We start from the raw sequence: 26,097 nt of genomic DNA on the forward strand, positions 1-26,097 counted from the left end.
TCCTTAAAAGCTACGAAGTCTTTTTCGATATCCTGTCTTTTCATGCACTCTAGGAGGGTCGTGAATTTCCTCGAGAGTTGCTTTGGCAAGTACAAGGTCTTGTCGTTTCCTAATTTCTCTGGGTCCCACGCTTTTTCGTAGCACATGTGCGCTGCAACGTTCTAGCGTCTTGGCGGAGCGCCTCCACTTCCACGCGCCTGAGGGTGGAGCAGGGCCAGGAGAAGGGGCCTACTCCTGAAGGAATGATCCTGAGGGAGGATCCAGGATCCACCAAGGAGGGGGTATCGACCGACATCGCGCGAAGATCTCCGCCAAGCGCAGAACGATCAGAATGATTTTGTCGCTTGATTCTGACAAGTTGTTTTCACGTTGCAATTAAAACACATTTTGGAAACATAGTTACAAGACTATTTAATAAAGAGTTGGACTTAACAATATTTAAACAACAGTAAACAGCAGTTTGTGTAACTCATTTCGCGCCTTGCGAACAGGGTGCTTTAGCGCCCCACGGGTACCTTACCCACGTTCTTCTACATCCTAAATATCCCTAAATATCTAAATCCACACGCAACACTCAATTTTGGGAGTAGAGCGAAAAGCAGACTTTCTCAACTTTACTCTTATGAATTTGATACAGATTTCAGTTTGTGCGCATGCTACTTGTAACGCTGATATCTCTCTACATACTGTTGCGTGTAGTGATGGCTAGAACTGCTACTTGTGAATCACGAGTGATTCGATCACGTTCGTTCCTAATTACGATCATTTTTCACAGTAATTCGTGATTTTTCATGCTCTCTTCTGATTGGTCGAAAGTAAAAACAGTAATTAACTGGTGTTGCGTGTGGATTTAGTGTTCTAGGGATATTTAGGATATGCCGAACGTGGGTAAGGTGCCCGTGGAGCGCTGAAGCGCTCTGCTCGCGGCGCGGCTTTTAATAAAACAGAACACCTTTGCGTAGAAAATAAAAATTATAAGACTTTATTTTCTGACTATATCTTTTGACAAAAATGTATGCAGGCGGTTTGAAGCTTGGAATCGATCTGAGCTTGGCGGTGAAGATCTTCGATTGATGTTGGCTGCCATCCCCTCCTCGCTGGATCCTGAATCCTCCCTCCTGAATCCTGTCCGGAGGCGGTCCCTCTCCCTGGCTTCGGTCCACCCTTGGGCAAGTGGAAGATGGTGGTGCTCCGCCAAGACTCGAGAACGATTCCATGCACACGTGCTAAGAGAAAGCGTGGGATCCAGAGAGAACGGAAGATAAAAAGTTTTCGCGCTAGCCAGCCAAGGCAACCCTTAAGAGAATTTACGACCCTCTGTAAATAAGCAGGATGTCGAAGAGACTTCGACAGTTTCAAGAACCAACATGATTTTCGTTAAGAGTAACGTTTTAGATACGACCCGCAATAAATTAGTTTCTTAGAAATTTCAAGTGTGACAGTCTTATTTCTCCGGATTTCCAACTCTCTCCCAGCACGATCACCCGTGTTGAAAGTTTTACAATGTCTTATGTATTGTTTGTTTATTCCTTTGAATTTTGGCTCCTAATTTATGAGCATTGATGTAATATAATGCAGACATGTTGCAGTCATACTCTTATGGCATCGTCGCCATATTACATTTCATTCAACGCTTGTGATTACAAGCTTGCAGCTAAACAATATTGCACACATACATACAGGCGAGGTTCGTAACAGAGGTAAAGTGTCCGTGGAGCGCTGAAGTATTCTGCTCGCGGCACGCAATATAAATCAACACCTTAGCGATTTCGATTAAAGTTCCGACTTCTTTATTTACAAATGATATGGTAAAGAATATGTAAGCGGTTTGAAGCTTGGAATCGCTTGAAATTAGCCTCTTAGAAATTTCAAGTGAGACAGTTTTATTTCTCTGGATTTCCAACTCTCTCCCAGCCCGATCACCCGCGTTGAAAATTCTACAATCCATTCTTTGTTCATTGTATATGGTCGCTCGCTCAATCGTTTGAATTTTAGCTCCTAATTTATGAGTATTGATATAACGCAACGCAGACATGCTGTAGCCATACTTTTATAGCACTGTTGCTGGTTGCTATATTACATTTTATTCAATTCCTGCAATTATAGGCTTACAGCTAATTTCACAAGACACTGCACTCATACATACATATATGTGTACTCATATGTCGTCGTGAGCCACGCTGGTCAGAAAGTATATCCGGTGATCATAAACTTATAAATTATAATTTTCATTGAGTGGGAGGAATCCAAAGTTCCTATATTCAGTAATTCGCGGAAGCGGAGAGAACGACTGCATTCTCTGCAAAAAACTAAGATATATGCGTGTTTTCAGAATCACAATAGGAGAGATATTCCTTCTTAAAGTTTCTTAAATTCGACCAATTAGAACAGAATTACAAATGGAATGCAGGAACGTCCGCTCAACGGTACGTGCGTGTGTATCGATAGATATTTGAAATCGAACGAAAGATTGCGACATTCATTGGCTGTAGTTCCGAATACGACCGGTCAGCGATCAAGATGAAATTTTGAAGGGGAGGGAGGAGGGGGATGAGGACTCCAAATATAAAGTGGTATCTTCGGCTTCCTATTAGTTTCCGAGATATTAATTAAAAACTTTCGTACAATACATAGAATTTGTCCTATACTGACGCAACTAACACTACCGTCTTCGCTGTAGCAACCGTCATCGTCAAGTGCCGAACAGCCCTTCACACCATAGCCATAGCGATATCGGCTTCCGTTTCTATAGGGTGACCCATGTAAAATCCATTTTTTTTTCTTTTTTCAACTTTTTGTACCTTTTCCCTTTTCTTGTCGTAAATTACCGTTAGTTACCATTTATATGTAGGTTAGGTTAGGATAGGTCAGGTAAAAGAAATTTCCGCCCGCCGCACAGTGGTCCAGGAACCCGGTTTTCGTGGCCAAAATTAAAAACGTCTCTAAATCGACTTTTGACCAAATATAATAAATATAAATATACTAAATATAATTAACAGAACTAAAATACAACTAAACAAGTGCAAAAATATAATTTTTAAAATTTTTTTATTCTAATTCAGTATTATCTAAATATCTAAATATACGTAAAACTGATTCGTCCTATTCTTGATCTGAATCCTCTTCGCTAGTTGTATTTTGTGATAAATTAGATCAAATACTTATAACAAATTAAAATTATGTTCTAACCAATTTAATTGCATAGAATCTTAAGAATAATTATATTAAATGGTAACTACACGCTACACTATATTACACTTTGATATATAAACAAAAAACTAAAGAATACGTTTAATAGTACATAACTATAATAAAATTATACTGAATTTACACTTTTTTCTACTGATTTTTCGCCTGGCACGTTGACTAAAAGACTAAGACGATGAAGCTGAAATACGTCTCCAAATGATTATTATCTCGTGTTTATAAGAATTAATACTAACAAGAGATAAAAGTCTCGCAGAGAAAACGTTTCGTATTACTCTAGACAGAAGTCACTTCGGCCCGAGCGATACGTATGTTACCGCGGTGGCCGCAACCTTAAGCCGAGTATCCACCTGTATCAAACGCCCGTATTGTATTACCGTTCTAGAGCGTTCATTTATTGAAATTCGTATAGATTTAAAAGTTGAGGAAGGTTGAACCTAAAATTTATATAATTCTTTAAAGAAATGTTTAAGCTTTCTTATAAACCAAACCTGGTAGCTAGCACTTTTAAGCATATTTTAAAAACCCTCCGCAAAGTTTAAATTGTTGTAAACATTGCACTATTTATACATAAGTTAAAGAACACTTTCGACGCAATTGAATAATCAAAATAGAACTACTAATATGCATAATGTTGTTTTCCAAAACTATTATTTGATGATCTATAATGAATACTTACAAAAAGGGTATAGCCGGATAAGATGGTCAAAAGTGCCCCCAAACCAAATTCGACTTGCTATGAACCATTTGATAGGTGATAAAAAAAAACCAGTCTGTGCCAAGTTTCAACCCTGTATGTTATCTGGGAGGGTAGTTACGGGTAAAAATGTAATTGCGAGGTTTTTGGCCAATTTCTCCTATTTAATGACATTCGAAAATTCTGAAAAAAATCAGAGACATTTCCATTTGTGAGGCACATATTACAGAATTTTTTCAGATTTGTAGATTGAAAACTGAAGCCGTGAAAAATCAAAAACTTCAAAAAATGCTGAAAAATGGCGATTTTGTATTGAAGGACCTGAGGTCCTACGATCATATTTATTTTATAAGTGTATATTATTGATGCTATCATCCTCAATTTTTTTCAGATTTTTTGGAGAGGTGCGCCATAGTTAAAAAAATTAAAAACCGATTTTTTCGCTGTTTTTTGCGTGTTAGAGTTACTTATTCGACGAATTTTCGTCTGTTATTTATCACATACATGGTATATACACTGTTCAATGTTTTTACATGCAGTGGAATAGAATAGGAATTAAACTAAATAAACATAATTGATAAAAGTACGTTACGTCCGTTATATTTCAAAAGATTAAATGTATTTTCAACGGTATCGGTGGTCCAGTGGTAAAGCGTCTGACTGCTAAACCGCTGGAAACTTCTTTTCGTAGGTTCGAGTCCACTCAAACTCAATTTTTTTTTTTTTTTGGAAATACATTATTTCAAACTTATCCAGTTTTTTCAAACTACATATTCAGAATTGTTAAAGATAATGAAAAATATTAAATAGTACTGTAACTGACAAAATACATGACAAGAGAAACGGTAGAATAGAAAGTACTTCAAAATGGTATTTATGTATATTACAGATAAAAATATTAAAAAAATATTATTGAAACATTTGTAAACAAGTATATTAATGATTATCATATAGGTAGAAGTTTGAAAAAATGTATTTCCAAAAAAAAAAAGATTGAGTCTGAGTGGACTCGAACCTACGAAAAGAAGTTTCCGGCGGTTTAGCAGTCAGACGCTTTACCGCTGGACCACCGACACCGTTGAAAATACATTTAATCTTTTGAAATATACCGGACGTAACGTACTTTTATTAATTAGGTTTATTTAGTTTAATTCCTATTCTATTCCACTGCATGTAAAAACATTGAACAGTGTATATACCATGTATTTGATAAATAACAGACGAAAATTCGTCGAATAAGTAACTCTAACACGCAAAAAACAGCAAAAATATCGGTTTTTAATTTTTTTAACTGTGGCGCACCTCTGCCAAAAATCTGAAAAAAATTGAGGATGATAGTATCAATAATATACACTTATAAAAAAAATATGATTGTAGGACCTCATCTCCTTCAATACAAAATCGCCATTTTTCAGGATTTTTTGATGTTTTTGATTTTTCACGGCTTCAGTTTTCAATTTAAAAATCTGAAAAAATTCTGTAATATGTGCCTCACAAACAGAAATGTCTCTGATTTTTTTCAGAATTTTCGAATGTCATTAAATAGGAGAAATTGGCCAAAAACCTCGCAATTACATTTTTACCCGTAACTACCCTCCCAGATGAGATACAGGGTTGAAACTTGGCACAGACTGGTTTTTCTTGATCACCTATCGAATGGTTCATAGCAAGTCGAATTTGGTATGGGGGCACTTTTGACCATCTTATCCGGCTATACCCTTTGTTTCACTTCGAATTTCGGAATTTTTACTTTAGCATGTTGTACATATACGGTTACACAATCGTCCAAAATGAAAATTATTTTGGATTTCATAGTTTTAAAGTGTTCTTACTTTGTAAGTAAAAGAATTTTTGCAAAGCATTAAACTTGAAAAATTGAATTTTGGCCACGAAAAGCGGGGTCCTAGACCCACGCAACTAACACAACCGCCTTTGCTGTTGTAGATCGTTAACAAGGAGAAGACAAGCACTTCGAATCTCAGATTTAGTTGAAACTTCGTGCACTTATAGATCTTGTTCCCCTGTTTACGAATATATACCATTATAGGCGTAGATACTCAATAGTTTTTTAGATATTCGTATTTGAAGTTTCATTATACAGAGAAATATAGATTTAGTGAAATGTTTCAACAAGAAGCGAACTGGCGAAGTGGCAACGTACCTGATACATACTCAGAAGGCTTGGGCTCGAATCCCTTCGTGGTATGTAATTTTTTTTTCGATTTATTTACTGCAATTAATTGGATTTCAAATATATATGCAATGATACTATTCATGACAAACAAGAAATAAAAATTGTGTGCAAAAGTAATATAATAAATAATTAAATCAAAGCACACTTTAGGAAGGACATTAACAACAAAACGAGCAGATGTGCGTGCAATAAAACTACATTTATTAGATGTGGAAATGTTTTCGTTATTTATGTTACAATTATTTAACATATATATATTTTTGCGATTATGTTTTGTTTTCAGGCACAGTCAACGAGGTATGCTTTGATTTAATTATTTATTATATTAATTTTGCACACAATTTTTATTTCTTGTTTGTCATGAATAGTATCATTGCATATATATTTGAAATCCAATTAATTGCAGTAAATAAATCGAAACAAAAAATTACATACCACGAAGAGATTCGAACCCGAGCCTTCCGAGTATGTATCAGGTACGTTGCTACCTCGCCACTTCGCTTCTTTTTGAAACCTTTCACTAAATCTATATTTCTCACTATAATAAAACTTCAAATATAAATATCTAAAAAACTATTGAATATCTACGCCTATAATGGTATATATTCGTAAACAGGGGAACAAGATCTATAAGTGTACGAAGTTTCAACTAAATCTGAGACCCGAAGTGCTTGCCTTCTCCTTGTTAACGATGACATCTACTACAGCAAAGACGGTTGTGTTAGTTGCGTCTGTATAGGAAAAATTCGATGTATTGTACGAAAGTTTTTAATTAATATCTCGGAAACTGATAGGAAGCCGAAGATACCACTTTATATTTGGGGTCGCCTCCCCCCTCTCCCTCAAAATTTCATCTTGATCGGCGACCGGTCGTATTCGGAATTTTATCCCATTCATTTACTGATTGTTGGGTTTTTATTTAATAAAGTACACGTCTAAACTCCATATATCTCTTTTAATAGTTATAACACATTCGTTCATCTTACATATCGACGCCATAATGAATTCACACACATCCTGTACAGTCACATTCATACATGTTGAGATGTGCATTGTACAGTATTGATCCGTAATAAGCAACAGTTTTCTGGCTCGAAATAAGCAAATCTCTATCCCCACCTTTTCGTTTAATGTCGCCCGCAAAGTGAGAGGTCCGAGAAATGAGTGAGAGGTCCATGAAAGCGCGAAGCCGATGTTTAGGGTAATAAATTTCACGCTCGACTGAGCAGTGACATCGGTTAGTAGAAGAAGGATGGAATATATACATATGTATAATGCTTTCTCAGTCTGGTATATTTGCTTCGAAATAAAGCATAGTGCGAGAATGAGAGGGGATGCTATATTCTATCCTTGTTCAAAAAATAACATCCTTGCTCGGCCGATCACTTTATGATGTGCCGCTACCTCGGATCTCTCACTCGTTTCTCGCGTTCTCTATCGTCCCGTTTCGAGAACAAAGTCGAGCCGAATAGCCTACCTGATCCGTAATAAGCAACAGGCCAGACCCGAGCGTGTTGCTTATTACGAGGCAATCCTGTACATACCTCAACACTGATGTATTAGAAGCCACTTTTTGCAAGTGTTGCGTGTCCGTTCGCGGACAATAGGGATTTCTGGGGATTTAAAGGCGCAGGTATGATAATCCGCGGAGCGCGGAGGCGCGGAAAAATGAAATAATCAAACTATTGTTCTCTGTTGACTATGATTTTATACTTGAACTCTTTATTTGAACAGACTTGAAGACTCTGATTTCAAGATGCGTTATAATTGCTCGTGAGAAAGATCCGTCTAATTTAGCTGACAAAATCATTCTGAACGTTCTACGCTTGGCGGAGGAGATCTTCGCGCGTTGTCGGCCGACGCCCCTTCCTTGGTGGATCCTGGATCCTCCATCAGGATCATCCCTCGTCCAATGGTGGAGGAGTCCACTCTGTCCTGCGTAGGCCCCTTCTCCTGGCCCTGCTCCACCCTCAGGCGCGTGGAAGTAGAGGCGCTCCGCCAAGACGTTAGAACGTTGCAGCGCACATGTGCTACGAGAAAGCGTGGGACCCAGAGAAATTAGGAAACGACAAAACCTTGTACTTGTCAAAAGGCAACTCTTGAGGAAATTTACGGCCCTCTTAGGGTGCATGAATAGCCAGGATATCGGGAAAAACTTCGTAACGTTTAAGGACCCTTCATGACTTGGTCGACAACCACGAATTTGCTATGGTCTATCATAAATTAGTCTTTTAGGAATTTTCGAAGTGAAACTATTCCATTCTCTGGATTTTCGGCTTCCTCTCAGCTCAATCACCCACGTCGAGGGGTTTACAATTTACTCTTTGTCTATTTATATAAGCGTACGCACAGACGATGTTTGAAATTCGCTCTTAATTTATAACCATCGATACAAAAGGTCCTTGAAGAACATCCAAGACATATCGATACAATAGACTATCGATAAATATTCCCATGGCAGTGTCGCCACACCACTCTAAACATATTCACGTGATAACGTTTCACGTTACAGTATATTTGGCCAGTGTCACAGCACAGCCGACTCTAGTACTAGCCGTGCTGAAGTAAAAATGGCAACACCGCGGGAGTCTGGTCTGAATATATCAACACCTACCCTACTCTATCTGCCTCCCGGACTCCCGGACTCTCAGCCAATCAACGTCGTCAGACTCTCGACTACTCTCTGGACTTCACATAACCTCTTTGGTTTCGTTCCAATCATTTCGCTTGTTTCAAGGTTTTTATTAACTTATATACACGTTCATCAATTCTGAAATGTTTCAATTTGACCCAAAGATGGTTTCATTTTGCTTCATACCTAAATTTTCTTGAAACCACTGTAAATATTTCAAATATCATGCTTCACAACACCAAACTACTTTGAGAGTACACAAAATATATATCACATTTATAACAATTTTATACTACCACATCACTTCTATTTGCCATAGTTGCAACGTTTATGTATTGTTTATACATACACAAAATATATATCACATTTATAACAATTTTATACTACCACATCACTTCTATTTGCCATAGTTGCAACGTTTATGTATTGTTTATACATAATTAACACAAAATAGTGTATATTACTACAGCTTTTAATTAAAAAGGACGTTAATTACAATTCCGAGCACAGGACTCTGTTTTTGAAAATAGGACTCCCGATTGTCACGTGAGCGGTGTTGCCACGTTGTTCAGCATGGCTAGTACAGTAATGCTTCGAAATAAGCAAGTGGTCTCTGCTTCGAAATAAGCAACTGGCTATCCCCTCTTCTTTGTTTGAAGTAGCCCGCAAAGTGAGAGGTACGAGAAATGAGTGAGAGGTCCATGAAAGCGCGAAGCCGATGTTTAGTGTAATAAATTTCACGCTCGACTGAGCAGTGACATCGGTTAGTAGAAGAAGGATGGAATATATATAATGCTTTCTCAGTCTGGTATATTTGCTTCGAAATAAAGCATAGTGCGAGAATGAGAGGGCATGTTATATTCTATCCTTGTCCAAAAAATAACATCGCTGCTCGGCCGATCACTTTATGATTTGCCGCTACCTCGGATCTCTCACTCGTTTCTCGCGTTCTCTATCGTCCCGTTTCGAGAACAAAGTCAAGCCGAATAGCTACCTGCTTCGAAATAAGCAACTGTTCGGTCCCGAGCCACTTGCTTATTTCGAAGCATTACTGTACTAGAGTCGGCTGTGACCACAGCCGACTCTAGTATGTATGTATTTTATTTTCTTGGGCTCTGCCCAAGATGGCGCTTCAGGGGGCAAGCGCCCCCTATATTGCCTAGTTACATTAAAGTACTAAATATAAACTTACAATCTATATTACAATTTTTTAGCATACGCCTCTGCTTGCATAACACATCTTGCCTCCTCACATTCTTTATACATGTAAACTCACTCCAATCATATCCTTACTGCCCCTCCAGTGCGTTGCAACACTATTGATATACTTCTTTTTAAATGACTTTCCCTAATTTGTCTAGAAACCTGGAAATGCGTTTAAGGACCCCCAAGTTTCCTCCCATCAACATTTCCTGGACATCCGCCCCTTCATTAAAACCCTTTGCAATTAAGAAGTTATTAAGTTCTTCTCTACTTTCTATGAATCTGTCGCATTCCCATACTACGTGTTCAATAGACTCCAATTCCGCCCCACAGATACATCCCTTCTCCTCTACCAAGTTTTTTCTAAATAACGATTCCCCCAGGTTAAAGTGGTTCGCCCTAATTCTGCTCAATCTCACTGAATCTCCCCTGTTCATTCCTTTTATACTATCGAACCATGGTTTCCTTGCGCCTACATTATTATTCTCGATTGAGAAATATTTTGCCCCTTTAACTTCCCCTTTTCTTTTGGCCCTCTCGTGGTTTCTAACCCACGCGCCCTCCATTATAAATCTCAGCACATCCCTTTCCACCACACCATATTCAAATACTTCCTCCCCATTTGTCGCCTCCCCCGCTTTCATATTCGCCCTTTCATTTCCCTCAATACCCACATGACTGGGGATCCAGGCAAAACCTAGTCTGTTATCTGGTATTCTACTCCCCTGCTCAACTCCTTCATTTCCTTTATATTCTTCTTCCAGAATAATAATTTCTTCTATGATTTCTTGGATCCAGGGATTATCCCCCGTCCTTCTAGCGAACCCTTCCAGTTTTTTAAGGGCACTCGCCGAGTCCGTCAAAATGAGAACTCTTTCCCTTCCCCAGTTTTGCCTCACCTTCTTAACCGCCTGTAATAACGCAAAAGTTTCTGCCGTAAAGACTGACGTGACTTTATTTAACGACCACGATTCCTCCGTCCATTCCCCCACTAATCCCTTAGTTACCACTCCCGCACCTACCACCTCTGTCCACCCCCTTTTAGACCCATCCGTATAGATTTTTATTACCCCCTTATTATCACGCCCCGGCCAAATTTTGTCCTTAATATCTTTAATTAATTGTTCATCTGGGTATTCTTCCTCTTTTCTGCGCCTGCCCACTTCCCACTCCACTATTATTCCACCCCCCTCTACGAAGTCACGTCTTTTATTTAGGACTTCCCTCACAATATTATTACTCATAACTCTTTCTGCTACCCCCTCTGCTTTACGCCATGCCCTTACCCATGGATCCCACTCCTCCGAGGGCTCTTCCTCCCTCACCACTAGGGTTCTTGCCAAGGCCTCATATACCACCCCCCTGCCTTTAATTCTATGCTTCATTACAAATCTTTCTAGCAGTACTTCCGCTCTGGATTCCAGGTCCATTATCCCAGCTTCTGTATTCATTACATTTATGGGAGTAGTTATTCTGTACCCCATAGCTGTGCGGACCCCCGCATTATGAAGCTTCATGATCCTGTTCATTGCTCTTTCATTTTCCCAAAAGAACAGAAACAAGCCATACTCAATCACCGATCTAATCAACCCTTTAAAAAAGATCAGCATTGTGCTCGGCTTAACCCCCTTCTTTATTCCCGTTATAAACCTCAATATATCCAATTTTTTTCTAACTTTATTCGAGACCATTTCTATATGTTTGTTAAAACTGAGGGCTCTATCCAGGATAATTCCTAAAAAGAGGGCCTGTGCCTCCCCCTCCAACCGTTCTTCTCCTATTCTAAACTCCCCAAACCCCCTGTTTCCAACTCTTGCCTTAGAGAAGACTACCACCTTGGATTTGCCCTCTGCCAAACCCAGCCCCAACTCCTTAAGATTCTCCAACAACTCCCCCACCGCCCCCTCTAATTTTTCCCTTAATTCGTCTATATCTTCCCCCGTGATATATACTACAATATCGTCCGCATATAGTAGAACCCTCACCCCCCATTCCTCCAACCCTTTGCAAATTTCCGCCGTATATATATTGTATAATAATGGGCTTAGGACCGAGCCCTGTGGGAGCCCCGTCTTAATTTGGCCATTGACTCCCTCCAGGAATTTTCGGACACAAATCGCAGATCTATCCTTTAACCAATTTGCTATAAATCCCGCCACCCTTTCCGGGCAGTTCCTTTCCTTAAGGAGTGCTTTCAATTTATTATGGTTCACTAAGTTATATGCCGATTTTACGTCCATGAAAGCTGCCACGGTTTCTTTTTTGGCTTTAAACCCTGCCTTAATATCTGTAACCAAGGCCACCAGGTTGTCCATTGTGGACCGTCCTTTCATGAAACCACTCTGCCGGTGGTCTACTATCCCCTCTTTATTTACCCATTCCCCCAGTCTTTCCTTTACCAATCTTTCCAGTATTTTCCCCATACAGTTAATCAGGGAGATAGGCCTCAATGCCTTTTTCCCAGATTTTTCCAGAAATTTTATCACTACTTTTTTCCACATTTGTGGGATGCAACTATTCTCCCAAATCCAGTTATAGAGTTTCAGTAAGCACTTCTTCATTCCGTTATCCAATTTTCTTAACAGGAGATATGAGATTCCGTCTTCCCCTGGTGCGGAGGATGTCCTAACTGAGTCCAGAACTCCCTGCAGGTCCCTTTCTTTAAAGCTGTCCTGTAAACCAAGTTGACCCTGGCTAACATATTCCCTCCCTCTAAGCTGATCAAGGGTTTCCAATTCCCCTTGCCCTTCTTTATCCTGGGCCCCCTCTCGTTCGTAGGAGAATACTTTTCCTATTTCTAGTTCCTCCAGCAGGTTTAGTTCTTTTTCATCAAGGTTGGCGCACCCTGTTTTTCCAATGCCATTCTTAATTTGCTTAATCTTTTGCCAGGCCTCCCTGAAGCTGGTGTAACAGTCGATTGAAGATGCAAAATCATCCCAGGCTTTGGACTTCTTTTCTTCTATAAGTTTTTTCATTCTTTTTCCCACCTCCCTTAGATTTATCCAGTTAGCCTGATTCGGCGTCTTAATAAATAGTTTTACTGCTTCTCTTCTATCTTTCTTAGCTTCATTGCATTCATTATCCCACCATGTCTGTCCCTTAACATTTTTTGGTTTCCCTTTCCTTCTTTCACCATTTTTATTAGAAACCCTATCTGATATAGACCCACCCGCTTTTCTGATAATATTAATTATTGCCTCCGTGAGGTCCCTACATCTATTGTCTATATTAAAATTCTCCCACCCCTCCTCGTTCCAGTTTCCCATTAACTCCTTCGCTTCCTCCCCTGATACTGTTACGAATACATCCCAATTTATTTTGTCTACCCTAAACTTTCTAGTCGACCCCCCCACTTCAGTGGTCCTATATACTTCCTCGTCCCCGAACAATAATCCTAAGACCTGATGGTCTGATCCCATGGTCTCATTTTTTCCGTTACCGTTGCCTTTTCCATCGCGTAATGCGAACCAATAAAGAGGTCGATATTCGACGGCGGTCTGCCCCCCGTTCCCAACCTTGAGCTAGTACTTGTATTAATAACGAACATATCATAGTCCCTAATAACCTCTTCCAATAAAGTACCTTCTTTGCTATCAACGTGACAATTCCATGTTTTACTTCTAGCGTTAAAATCACCCGTTACAATTGTTTCGACATTGGGTCTTTTATTTTTAAATAGTTTGACCCAATCTTTCCTTTTCCACTTCTCTCCTGGCCTTCTATAGACCAGTAGAATATCCCATATACCCTTCTTAGTTTCTACCGAGATCCCTAAAATTTCCCTTCCCGTACCCCTCCAAGTTACATCCTTTCTTATCACAAACTTTACACTTTCTTCCACTACAAACGCCAAACCCCCACCCTGCCTGTCCTCTTTCAAATCTCCCCTAACTATGTTATATCCCGGAATCACAAATCTATCTTTCTTTTTCAGCCATGTTTCTGTTATCCCTAGGATATCGAAGTTTTTTATGTTCTCTTTGATCTCGCTTAGTTTCCCCCTGACACTTCTAGCATTCCAAGTTTCCAGACAAAACTTACCCTTGAGAGTTGAATTAGCTATTTGGCCCGGTTTTAACCCCTCTCTTCCTTTTCTTAAAAACTACCTTTCCAGGTTTTTCCTCTCCTCCTTCACGCTTTATCCAACCTTCCCTCCCAGCTTTGCAACAGGGGGGGCAGTAAGAAAGAATCAGAAACCTACAAGAAAATACGCTTTTAATCTTTTTAAGCTTTTAATGATTAAAAACCACATCACATTGTCTACATTTAACATGAAATTTCCCCTCACCAACTCTACGTCCCCCATAGGAGGCTCGTATTCTCAAATACATAACATCATTTAAGTTATATAAACTATCAATACCTTTCCGTGACATTTCTATTTGATCACACCACGTTATCCGAGGCGAAGCCTCTTCTTCACCCAGCCTGCTTTTCTTACAATACTTAACCCATTCTTGGTTTTCTTCCATACTTAATCTTCTTTCACCTGTAAACGCAACCCTGGTCGAGAGATTCGATCCATACACCCACTCATCCCAGCGCGACACACAACCTAAGTCACGTGCGCTCAGTAACAACCAATCACAATACCATAGAAAAAAATACCTTTTATAAGATATAGTTATTATGAACGAAACTACTCTAATTATTAATAACATATCTATATCTACGGATAAACCTAAGCCGCGCATGGCTTTCACCTCAAAGTCTCGCATACCTACACAACCCACACTCATCCCTTCCTTACTGTCCATATCTTTGATCATCATTAAAGGTCTCTCTATTTCCACTCACTCGCCCCTCGATTCTTCTCATAAGGTCTTCTAACCTTCCTCTTCTATAATCATCTTCCTGATTTGCTCTTTCTTTAGTCCATCCATACTGTTGGTGGGCTCGGACAGCTATATCCTCCAGTACTTGTTCTTGCGCCTCCTTTGCCGCTTTCTGTGCTTCATATTTTTCTTTCCTTCTTCTCAACTTTTCCCTTGTCTTCTCCGGGATGGGAATATCCCAATTGGGCCTATGTCTGGTCGTATTCCAATACGCATATTCCTCATCCTCCGTCCTCTGGTCCTCTCTTTTATTGTCATTTAACATTCTTTCAACTTCCTGCTCATACCCCTTTTCCTTTATTAACTTCATCAAATCTGACAAGAACTCTTCATCCCTTTTCTTTTCTAGTTGCCCAATAATCCTTTCTTGGGCACGTTGCTCCATCTTACTCATCCTCTTGATGGCGCGTTCTACCGGGAGCCCCTCCCCAAACACATACTCCGCTTCCTCCTGAGCAGTCTCCACTTCTTCCTGCTGTAGGGAATCAAATCTATTTGCCACGTTTACTGTTACCCCTTGTGTGCGGGGTGATCTATCCTCAGCGGCATACTCTTCCTGCCTTAGTCTTCCCCTTCCCCTGCTTCTTCCTCCTGCCTGGTTTCTTCTCACGTTCTCGGAGAAGCTTTCCCATCTTCTTATTCCAACCCTATCTCCTTCCACCTTCTTCTTTGCTTCCCACAGCAATTCCAACTCGTCCTCCATGGGCACCTCCTTTGCCTCCCACCACTCCGTTCTTCTCGTTGGCAGCATGGGATAGTCTCTGCTGCCAGCGTCCCTTCCCAAGTCCTCCTCATCCCAATTCTCTCCCAGCTGACTTGCAACTATCCCCTTGGCTGTTGCATATGCGACGTTCTTATATGCCATAACCTTTCTGATTAGTTTCTCCCTCTGATGAATCCAACAGGTCTTCGAAAGGGACGTATGGTTGCCTCCACAGTTAAGACACACAGGGGTCTTGTCACACGCACCATGCTCCCTTCCCAAGCACACTAGACACTTTTTTAAGCTTCTGCAATGCATTTGCACATGACCATAAGCGAAGCACTTATAGCATTGCTTTACCTGCTCTACGTATGGAAAAATACGTAGAGCCACATGACCCGCACCAATCTTCAAGTCCGTTGGCAATCGGTCCCCTTTCACAGTAACTAGTATCGCAACCCCCTCAGTCCAAGCGCTTTTTCCGTCCTTAACTACCTTCTTCTTCATCCTCTCAAATTTAAACTCGCCTTGCCCAGGCATTATGAAGTCCTCTAAATCTTCTATTGAGTCCTCCCATTCAGTGATTACGCCTTTTCTCGTTTTCTTCCGTCCTGGGAGGAAGGCCTCGAAACCTGCTCCCTCCTGCTCCGCCATTTTGAGGATGGCGTTTGCGGCCGCCATGTCGCTAAAAGTAATTTCCGCTTTATTAAAGCCCACCATTTTAAGCCCCCGAAGGAAGCGTAACCGAGCTCCAAGCATTTTATAGATCTTAACTATATTATTTCTTTTAAACTTGCTTGTACCCTCCCTCCCCAGCACCATTGTAATCATATATTCTTTACTTCTCAGCTCTTCGACGTAAAATTGATTGCTCTCACCTCGCACTCTTCTTCTATTTATTTTTCTTCCTAGGGGTATAGCGTCCTTTTCCGCTATTCCTTCAATAATCTCACCTTCCATCTTGTCTTTCAATGGCGTCCCAACTTGCCGGACCGGTGTGGTTGCTCGTTTTACGCCTGCGAGGGGACTATTGTCCACTACGGGCTCTTCACCTTCTTTTTTATCCCTTTTTGAACCTTCCTCGTTGATCTCCGTCTCTTCTTCAGCCGCTCTTTTCCTTACTTTTCTAAGCTCTTCCAATCCTATCCTTACATTAGCCGTACTCTTCAAAGAATGATCTGTAAACTCCTTCTTCTTGTTCCCCTTCTTTTTCCCAGGGGTACCACCCTTTCCTTGCTCCATAGCCACCTCACTAGGGGGGGCTACAAATTCCCTACTCTTCTCTTTGTTTTCTTCCACTATCATGCTTGGGCCACCAACTTCTTCATCCTTGAGGTTGGTATCCTTCAACGGTTTTCTACTTCTGTTGAGAGTTTCAAAAAATTCCCTAGCCTCGGGATCCTCTTCCAGATATTCTGCCTCGAATTCAATCATGCTTAGATTGAAATCTTCCGTTTTTTTTTCCAATTTTCCAATTTTTTCCCCTTCACTTTTGCTCCTTTTCTTCTTTTCTATACTCTCCTTCCTTACCTTTCCAACACTTCTTGTCCCAACATCTCCTCCCTGCGACACAGTCTTGTCGCAGGGAGAGACCGCACCCTCCTTGTTCACTATTCTCTCTTGGGTTCGCCTTCCAAGGAATAAGCGACCCAAGAGGAAACACTTTTATGTAGGAAAAACCCCCTAAAAAAGCACTAGTGAAAACTCAAGTTCCCAAACCAAAATCTCCTTAAAAACTTCCTAATCACGCGTGCCTCTTCTCCGTACGTCCGTTGTCTACGGTTGCTACCGTGAGACTCCCGACTCTAGTACTAACCGTGCTGAAGTAAAAATGGCAACACCGCGGGAGTCCGGTCTGAATATATCAACACCTACCCTACCCTATCTGCCTCCCGGACTCCCAGCCAATCAACATCGTCAGACTCCCGGCTGCTCTCTGACCTTCACATAACCCCTTTGGTTTCGTTCCAATAATTTCGCTTGTTTCAAGATTTTTATTAACTTATATACACGTTTATCAATTCTTAAATGTTTCAATTTGATCTAAAGATGGTTTCATTTTGCTTCATACCTAAATTTTCTTGAAACCACTGTAAATATTTCAAATATCATGCTTCACAACACCAAACTACTTTGAGAGTACACAAAATATATATCACATTTATAACAATTTTATACTACCACATCACTTCTATTTGCCATAGTTGCAACGTTTATATATTGTTTATACATAATTAACACAAAATAGTGTATATTACTACAGCTTTTAATTAAAAAAGACGTTAATTACAATTCCGAGCACAGGACTCTGTTTTTGAAAATAGGACTCCCGATTGTTACGTGAGCGGTGTTGCGACGTTGTTCAGCATGGCTAGTACTGGAGTCGGCTGTGCCAGTGTATATGGCCGATGCAGTGGAAAACAAATCATGGCAGGATAGCGCTGCTAGTGGAGGAACTTTCCGAGTTTAGTGTAGTTTAGTCGAGCTGCGTGAAATGATACTATTCTCTCGTGAAATAAACAATACTGACCTATTCAGCCATTAAAAACTATTGTGAAATAGAATACAAAGTTTAATAATCGTTATTGTTTTTTTTTTGCTAAATTTTCTTTTATTTGAAGTTAGTAAACGAACTTTGATATTTTGGTCATCATCTTGATTACTTGTGAGCAATCACAATCACTCGCCAATATTTTGGAAAACAACAATGCTTCGTAAAATGTATTTTCGGGTGAACTTTACTTTACCGGACCCAAAATTTTGGACTTTTTTTTTTTGAATCTATAGTTTTTGATGCAGAGAATCCAAAAATGCAAGTCTCAACTTTAGGAATTCAGTGGTTAAAAAGTTATAAGCGTGTAAAGTTTGACATTCTTAGCGGATTTGTTACGTTACTGGGACGCCATATTGACTTCTTGTCCAATGTACGGTGTCGCTAGCTGTAGGCAGATTCACGTGGGTGCCGACTACTTTGGCGGGTAAATTTGATACTGTCTGAGTTAGTTAGGTGTATATTTTTTTAAAGAGAGAGAGAGAATTCAATTTTATGAATAATTTAAATACAGCTAGTGATGGGACTCATACCCAGCAAATAGAGTCAAATTGGCGGCCGGCGAAGGACTGGATGAGGGGGAGGGGTCGTTTTCACGATGAGGAATTTGCCGATCGCTTATGCGAATATCTGTGGCGACGGTTTTGCCGTCACAACGTAGACCTCATGGGATCAATGATGAAAGCGATTCGGAAACAATATGTTTTTAATTAAGGTAAGCAGAAGTTTAGTTCTACGCTATGCGAGGACCAATCAGGTTATACATCTAAGGCAATATGGCGTCACAGTAACGAAGCAAATCCGCTAAAAATGTCAAACTTTACACGCTTATAACTTTTTAACCACTGAATTCCTAAAGTTGAGACTTGCATTTTCAGATTCTACGCATCAAAAACTATAGATTCAAAAAAAAAAAGGTCCAAAATTTTGGGTCCGGTAAAGTAAAGTTTACCCGTATTTTCTGTAATGTTAGATGGCACGTGTAACTAAAAACGTAAGGGCTATATATTTTCTGGATGCATTAAAGTTATTTCATGAAACACAATGGCTTTACAATATTCCAGTCACCGACTTACTAACAAGTGGCGTACTTGATTTATTTCCAAAAAAATGGTTGCATGCATTACAAATTTTAGAAAATGAAGAACTTAATGATTTTGTTGTAAGCAAAAGAATAAAGGTTGGTAAACCAGGTATTTAAATAATTCATAAGTGAAACAACAATAATTAGTTAATTATAACTTGGAATAAAAGTATTTTAACAGTATTAAAATATTATATTTTAGCCTGAGTGGTCTGAGACTTTAAAACTCTTTGTTGAAAAATGTAGGTACATAGATCAATTACCAACTATAAATAATATAGTAGAAGCTAAATTACCAAAAAGCTTTCAAATAGGACTCAGTTGTAAAAAGCAACACGAAATAATGAATTTAGCCCATTTGATACATATGCAGTGTACATCGCAAAACATTAAAGTTATTGTTGATCTTGGTGCAGGTTTGGTAAGAAATGTTTATAAATACTGCTAATAAAATTGAAATATTTTTAACATGTATTTATTACAGGGATATATCTGTCAGTTGTTACATAATTTATATGGTTATAAAGTACTTGGATTAGAAAAAAATCAAGCAATTATAAATAATGCTCAAGATAGACAAGCAAAGATGTACCCTAATTCATTAGCACATGTCAGATATAGTTGTTGTAATTTAACATGTGCTTCTGCAGAAACAATAGAAACCATCTTATATAATGAATTTGAAGAAAAGTCAGATGTTTGTTTAATTGGTTTACATGCATGTGGAGATCTAAGTATAGATGCAATAAAAATATTTTATAAGATGCAAGTAGCACGTATCTTCATTATGGTTTCATGCTGTTATCATAAACTTTCAATATCAATAAGTATGCAAACAGATTCATTGATTAAAAAACAGTATTTTAACAACTTTCCTTTATCTAATTGCCTTAAAACTGTAATCAATAATTCTGATTTTGATACTGGTTTCTTCTTAAGACAACCATTTTTACGATTAGCATGTCAAGAACCAGCGGACAGATGGTGTAACATGTCTGTAAAAACTCACAATGAACATTCCTTTTATGTTCTTGCAAGGGCTGTTCTTCAGTTATATGCAGCTGAAAGTATGTATAAACTTTCGACTTTTAATAGTATTTATTCAATATCGTGTTAAATTTAGTCTAAAAAAATAAAAAATAAAATATTTTAGATGGTTTTTCCCTTATGAAGCAAACTCAAAAAGGAACAAGAAAATCGCAGTGTTTAAATTTTGAATCTTATGTTAAGGATTCGTTAAACAGATATATTTTACAACCCTCCAAAGGAAGGAAAGAACAAGGTAATATAGGTATGTAAATACGTATAATACATAATATAGGTTTCTGACAGTTTACAAGATACTGTATTACAAAACAATAGTATTGTACATGTATATCTGTAAAACATTTGATAAATTTATACTTATAATTTTTTATAATTTAAATATTTTCTATAAAAATCTGTATAATTTTGGGTAGTGTACATATACAGGGTGTCACGTAACTCCCGGTACTGCCGGAAATGGGGGGCTGCTGGGGTGATTCTGAACAACTTTTTCCTTTACCAAAATGTTGGTTGAAGCTCCGCTTTTGAATTATTAACGAAAAACACTAAAAAACATTAACTAATTGAGTACTTTAAAATTATAAATGGATCGTTGTCCTCAAGACTAGGCAGATGTGTTTACACGTGTTTCTTTTTAACCGGACGCTGATCCCGGACACTAAAGAATGGGCTACCTACTCTGCTATCAGCTGTTTGAAAGCGAATTACGCGCTTCGGAAGTTGATATTGCAATTTTTAATTATTTATATCTCGAAAACGAAACCGCAGATTGTGCCGATGTAGTGTCGCCGCGCTTGTTCATGACCACCGTTCGAACGTAGTCAATGGCCAACACTCGTGGTTTAGCCCGCGCTCTACGCGGGCTCTAATTGGACAGTGTTTTTCGTTAACAATTCAAAAACGAAGCCTTAACCAACATTTTGGCAAAGGAAAAAGTTGTTCAGAATTACCTCAGCAATCATCCCTGCAGGGAATCCGACCTAGTTCTGGGACACCCTGTATATGTAGCTCTATATGACGTACATAATGTGAAGTTACATGGCCTTTTATTGAAGCCTTCGTCCGGCAACTCTACCCCTATATCGTCGAAGAACCCTACAATCTTACACATTATCTAGTTTTACATGCTTTGTTTTACATAAAAATATTCATATACTTGTTACAAATGAAATAGCTATAAGATCTTCACAAAATGGCAATACATAAAATGACATAAAGACAATAGATTAATATTTTTCAGATGTACAATCTACTCCGGATATACATGAGAAAAATATAGTAAAGCTGTGGAAAAGCCATTGTGATAAATTGAAAATTGTAGAAATTTATAGCGGTTTACAATTAATGTTACAAGCGGCAGCGGAATCGTTTATTTTACAAGATCGATTATGTTGGATGGAAGAACAAGGTTTAAAAGCAACAATTATTCCAGTTATGAATAAACATTTATCTCCACGGTCATATGCAATTGTATCACAAAAAAGATAATAAACGTTATAAATTAGTATCTTTGAGAAACTTGAATTTACATGTTGTAAGTATCAAATTTTTACGCGACATAAATAAAATTACTTTAATAGTAGTTTATGTAATTTTATAAAAAAAAGTAAAAATCATTTTTCTCAATTTGAAACGTATTACGTAAGAGTATAGAATGTTGCTAAAAATGGTTCATATTTTACCTATATGGATGAATTTGTGAGGCTGCTTTAATATTAGTTTTAATTGTACTTGGAGCTTTACTCATTTGTCCCACTAGAAATAAATCAAATATATTCATTACTATTGCAAATATATATTTTTGTGGTAAGATATTGTAAAATCTTACTGGATGAATTTCCCATAGTTCCTTGTCCTGAACTTTGTTGTTGGTTTCCGGGCCTACCTACCATCATTCCACTCGACACAGAATTTACACCAGACTGAACCATTGGAACCGAATCAGACTGTAAAAAGTAAAATGCAAAATATATTACAATAATGTTATGTTTGTGTATGTATGTACTTACATAAACACACACAATATCGAGCATGGAAGCTCTTATTACCCGCATGCGTAGATGGTGCGTGTCACTTTATGTAAAATAAAGCTACATATTTGTAAACTTGCAGCTAAACTGAGTGTAACATATATTCGGAAATTTAGCCTTTGACATTTTTAAATCTTTTGATTTGAATTTTGAAATTTTGAAATTCAGATACTTAAACATTTAAGGCGATGCAAGCGTTGAAAACTTTACCGACAAAACCCAGAAAAATCCCCAGATACGAGTTCTCAATTTACGTCTCAATGAACAGATTGCAAAGAAACTTTCTCCATTCAAATCTTGCTCTATCCAGTGTAGAAATATTAGAAATCACATAATACACTGAATGTGTAAAGGAAGTGTAAAAATTGAAAGTATTTCTCATTTTATCGCACGAAATATGTCAAAAATATCGATTTTGATTTTTTTAAATACGGTACACCCTACCAAAAAGTCTGATGAAAATTGAAAATAATGGTTTTACTAATATAAGCAATTGAATCGTGCATTACCGGATAAAATCGGCTCAAGGGCACTTTTGAAAAATTTGAATGCAAAAAATTTGTCTACATGATCATTTACCTTTAAACTTTTACCAACGCCCACAGCTGCTACAAGAGCATGAGTATCCGCTGTACTACTAGTTTGTGCTTGTGCGGCTCTAGATCCAGATTCACTTTCCCATTCTTCTCTTGCTTTATTTGCTATATCCCATACATGACTAATAACCTTTGTGTATTGTGTCACTTGTTTCTGAAAATTATAAAGTGCATACACATTTTAGAAATCAAGGCATTTAGCGTTCCACTCGCTAAATGGACCGATTATACATTTTACTTTCTATAACATTTTAAACTATTAGAGGAAAATTATATTTAATAAATTGTAACTAAAAGTTTGTTGTTATATACACATGCACTTGTGTAATAAAATATTGCCTTTTTAAGGAGCAAGATTACTATTTTTCAATAACTTATTAAAATTAATCCTCAGCAACTCATTCTCATAGGCAAGGCTTGTTCACAAGAAGCTTTAAAGCTGCGGTCAAATATATGAAACGTTAGGTCCAGCAGTTGACACTGACCCCATGGAGCTGTAAGCTCTTTTAGAGTAATCGAGGTGCTTCTTCCAAACATAAAGTAATGACAGGTCTGCAGCTTTGGGGGTGAAGAATGGACAATCCTACGGCCCATTAATAGATGGGGTCTCTCTCTGGCTGTAGTTATTAGGGAGATGCTCCATTCGTATACAGACCCTTTGTATCATTGTCAAAAATTAACGTACCACTTTAGGCATGAAATATTGTTCCAAAACATTGTATGATTCACAATTGTATTTCAACTATATTAGGACGGTTTCAAAATATGAGTGTTTACCGATTACATCCTTCTCCAACGGGCAAGAAACGAACCTTACTTCGTACCACTTAAAAAGATAATACTTTATATGTAATTGGTTTATGTAACCGTTTATTATCTTTGTATATAAATATCAAACACAGAAAGTTAATTAAAATTTGTAAATCAATCATTCAAAACGCAGCAACTACTTCCTCTAAGAGTCAAATATTAATTGAAAAATAAGGCATTATAAAACACTAATTATATAGCATTGAAAAGAAATTTTTTAAATAATTAAAAATGTATAATAACACTGATGGTATTATAAAATAAAAATACTTGTTTTGTAAATCTAAGGCTGCAAACATAAAGTATATTCTTATGAAATATTCTTAAAGTATCAATTTCATGTATACTTGTAACTATTTCTTTTGATTTCAGTCCAAAGCGAATGGAACTAACAAAACTTGAAAGCTAGCCGATAGTAGCTTACATTGCAGTCCTAGTTGTTGTTTAGTTAGCACATTAAAAAAGAAATAAAATACTTTGAGTTATCCTTAAGCTTCTACGATAAAAAATAATACAAAGATACAATTTTATCTGTATTTTCAAATATTCTTCAAAATCAATATAAATAGTTTATAAATGTTGAATTACGTTATCTTAAGAAGTGAAATTTATGTAAATATTTCATAAAAAATTTTGATAAGAATATTGAATGTAAATAAAAATATTTTTTCTTACGTGTGAAGTTTCGTAATTTAGATTCGCAGCTTTTGCTTCAAGCTGCATCATCTTTTGTTCAGCTTGAGGCTCTACTTTGGTTCGTAGATAATCTGGTACTAAATCATGAGCAAATGTAGAAATTCTATTTTCAGTTAAACGAAGTAGATCTTCATCTTTTTCTGGACTTAATCGTAATGGTAAAACTGTCAGATTTCTTAAGTTTGGTGCTTTATCATGTCCAAGGATTTTTGAAAGACTAGTTAACTATAAAAAATGTTGTTTTAAACGACATTACTTATTTTAATGAGGGTAAACTTTTTTAAAATATTTATTTTAATTCATTTTTAATTCAATTTAAAAAAAATATAAAACAAGTATTAATCAGTACATTTGATATAACAAATAGTACTTATCTACAATAATATTTTAACATTATTCAATATTTAAGGAAGAATAATTAAGAAAAAAATTATTATTACATGTACTATGTCATATGTTACTTACATGGCCTGAAATAAGTGCAAAATTATCAAGGAAGTTAGGCCAATTTAAAGTTTCATACTCATGTTCCAATTTGTAAATCATTGCAGCAATGGCTGTTTTTAAGTCATTTACTTTCATAATAATAGCTTCCAGAGCTGAATCCAGTTGTTTTTCTTCTCTTTGCATTTTAAACTACATAAAAGTATTAATGAAAATATATTTAATTGCTAAGTTATATCAAGTTATATATACATGTATTTAAACCTTATATGGATAGTCTGTTTAAATAACACAAACATATAAGGAAATCTATTTCCATATATAAATATTAATGTATACTTTTGATAAAGTGTATATTTTGTATATATTTTGCTTCTAGGATAAATTTTTAAATATACTCTAAACTTTTTGAAAATTTATTTATTGAATTATATTCAGGATTAAATTCATTAAAGTAACAATTCTAATTATTTCCTGAATATTTGAAACAAGTTTTGTTTATTGTGCATTGTTCACATCTAATGCATTTTTTATAATTTTATGTTCTTACAATTTTTGAAGTGACATTTCTTTTTAGGAGAATACTCATTGCCAAAATCTTATCATTGTAATATTTGTCTTTAATCAGTTTATAGTGTTTTCTTTACTACATATATAAAGTTACATTATCATCTGCCACAGTAACAAGAAACACGTCTTTCATTGTGTTTTTGAAAATTCTATTTAAAATTCAATTTCATCCAAACAATATATGTTGCTATACCAGACATGTTCAATGTATTTGCAGACACGTTTCAAAACTATCAATTGTGCTTTTCTTTTCTTGTAGTTCAATGCTATTTCTGGTTTATTTTTTTGTTATTAATGTTTTTTAAGAGAAAATTGTGGATTTCTCAAGGATTGTTTAAAATATTTTACAAAATTAAGTATGCGAATTCAACGAATTAATTTTAACCAGATAAGGATATTAACAATAAATTCATAATAAACATATTTTTCATATGAAATGAAGTACTTACTATTTTATGTCAAATATAACAATAATAATACAAACTATGCACTTATTAACAGTTATATTTAGTTGTTAATTAAATTTTATTTCTTTTTATGAGAACATAATTATTTAAAAAATATGTAACAACTACTTTTAATATAGGTAAGGTTACTGTGGTGACTACAGATACAAGAAAACTGGACATTAGTGATGGGGTGATGGGCGATGCAGTATCGATATTTTTCTGTTCAAATGTCGATATTTTATATCGATATTTAACATGAACATATATTGCAGTATCGATACTTAATATATGAATTTCGATACAATGTACAATATACAGTAAGGAGAAAATTAGATAGAAAAATATTATG

The 26,097-nt window shown here is 37.0% G+C and overlaps 2 protein-coding genes across 8 annotated transcripts; one reads left to right on the top strand and one right to left on the bottom strand.

Annotated features, from left to right (window-relative positions):
* Nucleotides 1-453: 453 nt before the first annotated feature.
* Nucleotides 454-25,937, bottom strand: MED8 (mediator complex subunit 8). Of its 3 annotated transcripts, none has more exons than XM_034339081.2 (7): nt 25,280-25,646; nt 24,751-24,921; nt 24,265-24,510; nt 22,763-22,933; nt 21,982-22,099; nt 21,836-21,908; nt 454-2,309 (listed from the first exon to the last, which is right to left on the bottom strand). In XM_034339081.2, exons 1-7 carry the CDS (start codon nt 25,316-25,318, stop codon nt 2,213-2,215), a joined length of 915 nt encoding a protein of 304 aa, XP_034194972.1. In that variant the 5' UTR covers nt 25,319-25,646; the 3' UTR covers nt 454-2,212. The 3 variants fall into 3 exon arrangements, with proteins under 3 accessions (XP_034194972.1, XP_076545352.1, XP_076545353.1); XM_076689237.1 differs by lacking the exon at nt 25,280-25,646 and adding an exon at nt 25,749-25,937 and having other exon boundaries at nt 985-2,309; XM_076689238.1 differs by lacking the exon at nt 454-2,309 and adding an exon at nt 18,054-20,230 and having other exon boundaries at nt 25,280-25,642.
* LOC117611149 (methyltransferase-like protein 25B) lies at nt 17,802-21,840 on the top strand. Of its 5 annotated transcripts, none has more exons than XM_034339076.2 (6): nt 17,802-17,935; nt 18,996-19,202; nt 19,309-19,527; nt 19,591-20,173; nt 20,260-20,388; nt 21,394-21,840. In XM_034339076.2, the coding sequence occupies exons 1-6, from the start codon at nt 17,873-17,875 to the stop codon at nt 21,639-21,641; spliced, it is 1,449 nt and encodes a 482-aa protein (XP_034194967.1). In that variant the 5' UTR covers nt 17,802-17,872; the 3' UTR covers nt 21,642-21,840. The 5 variants fall into 5 exon arrangements, with proteins under 5 accessions (XP_034194967.1, XP_034194966.1, XP_034194970.1 ...); XM_034339075.2 differs by having other exon boundaries at nt 17,803-17,935; nt 20,260-20,397; XM_034339079.2 differs by lacking the exon at nt 17,802-17,935 and adding an exon at nt 17,964-18,091 and having other exon boundaries at nt 20,260-20,397.
* Nucleotides 25,938-26,097: the final 160 nt, after the last annotated feature.

The sequence above is a fragment of the Osmia lignaria genome, chromosome 7 (genome assembly GCF_051020975.1).
Source record: "Osmia lignaria lignaria isolate PbOS001 chromosome 7, iyOsmLign1, whole genome shotgun sequence".
Taxonomy (NCBI): Eukaryota; Metazoa; Arthropoda; class Insecta; order Hymenoptera; family Megachilidae; genus Osmia; species Osmia lignaria.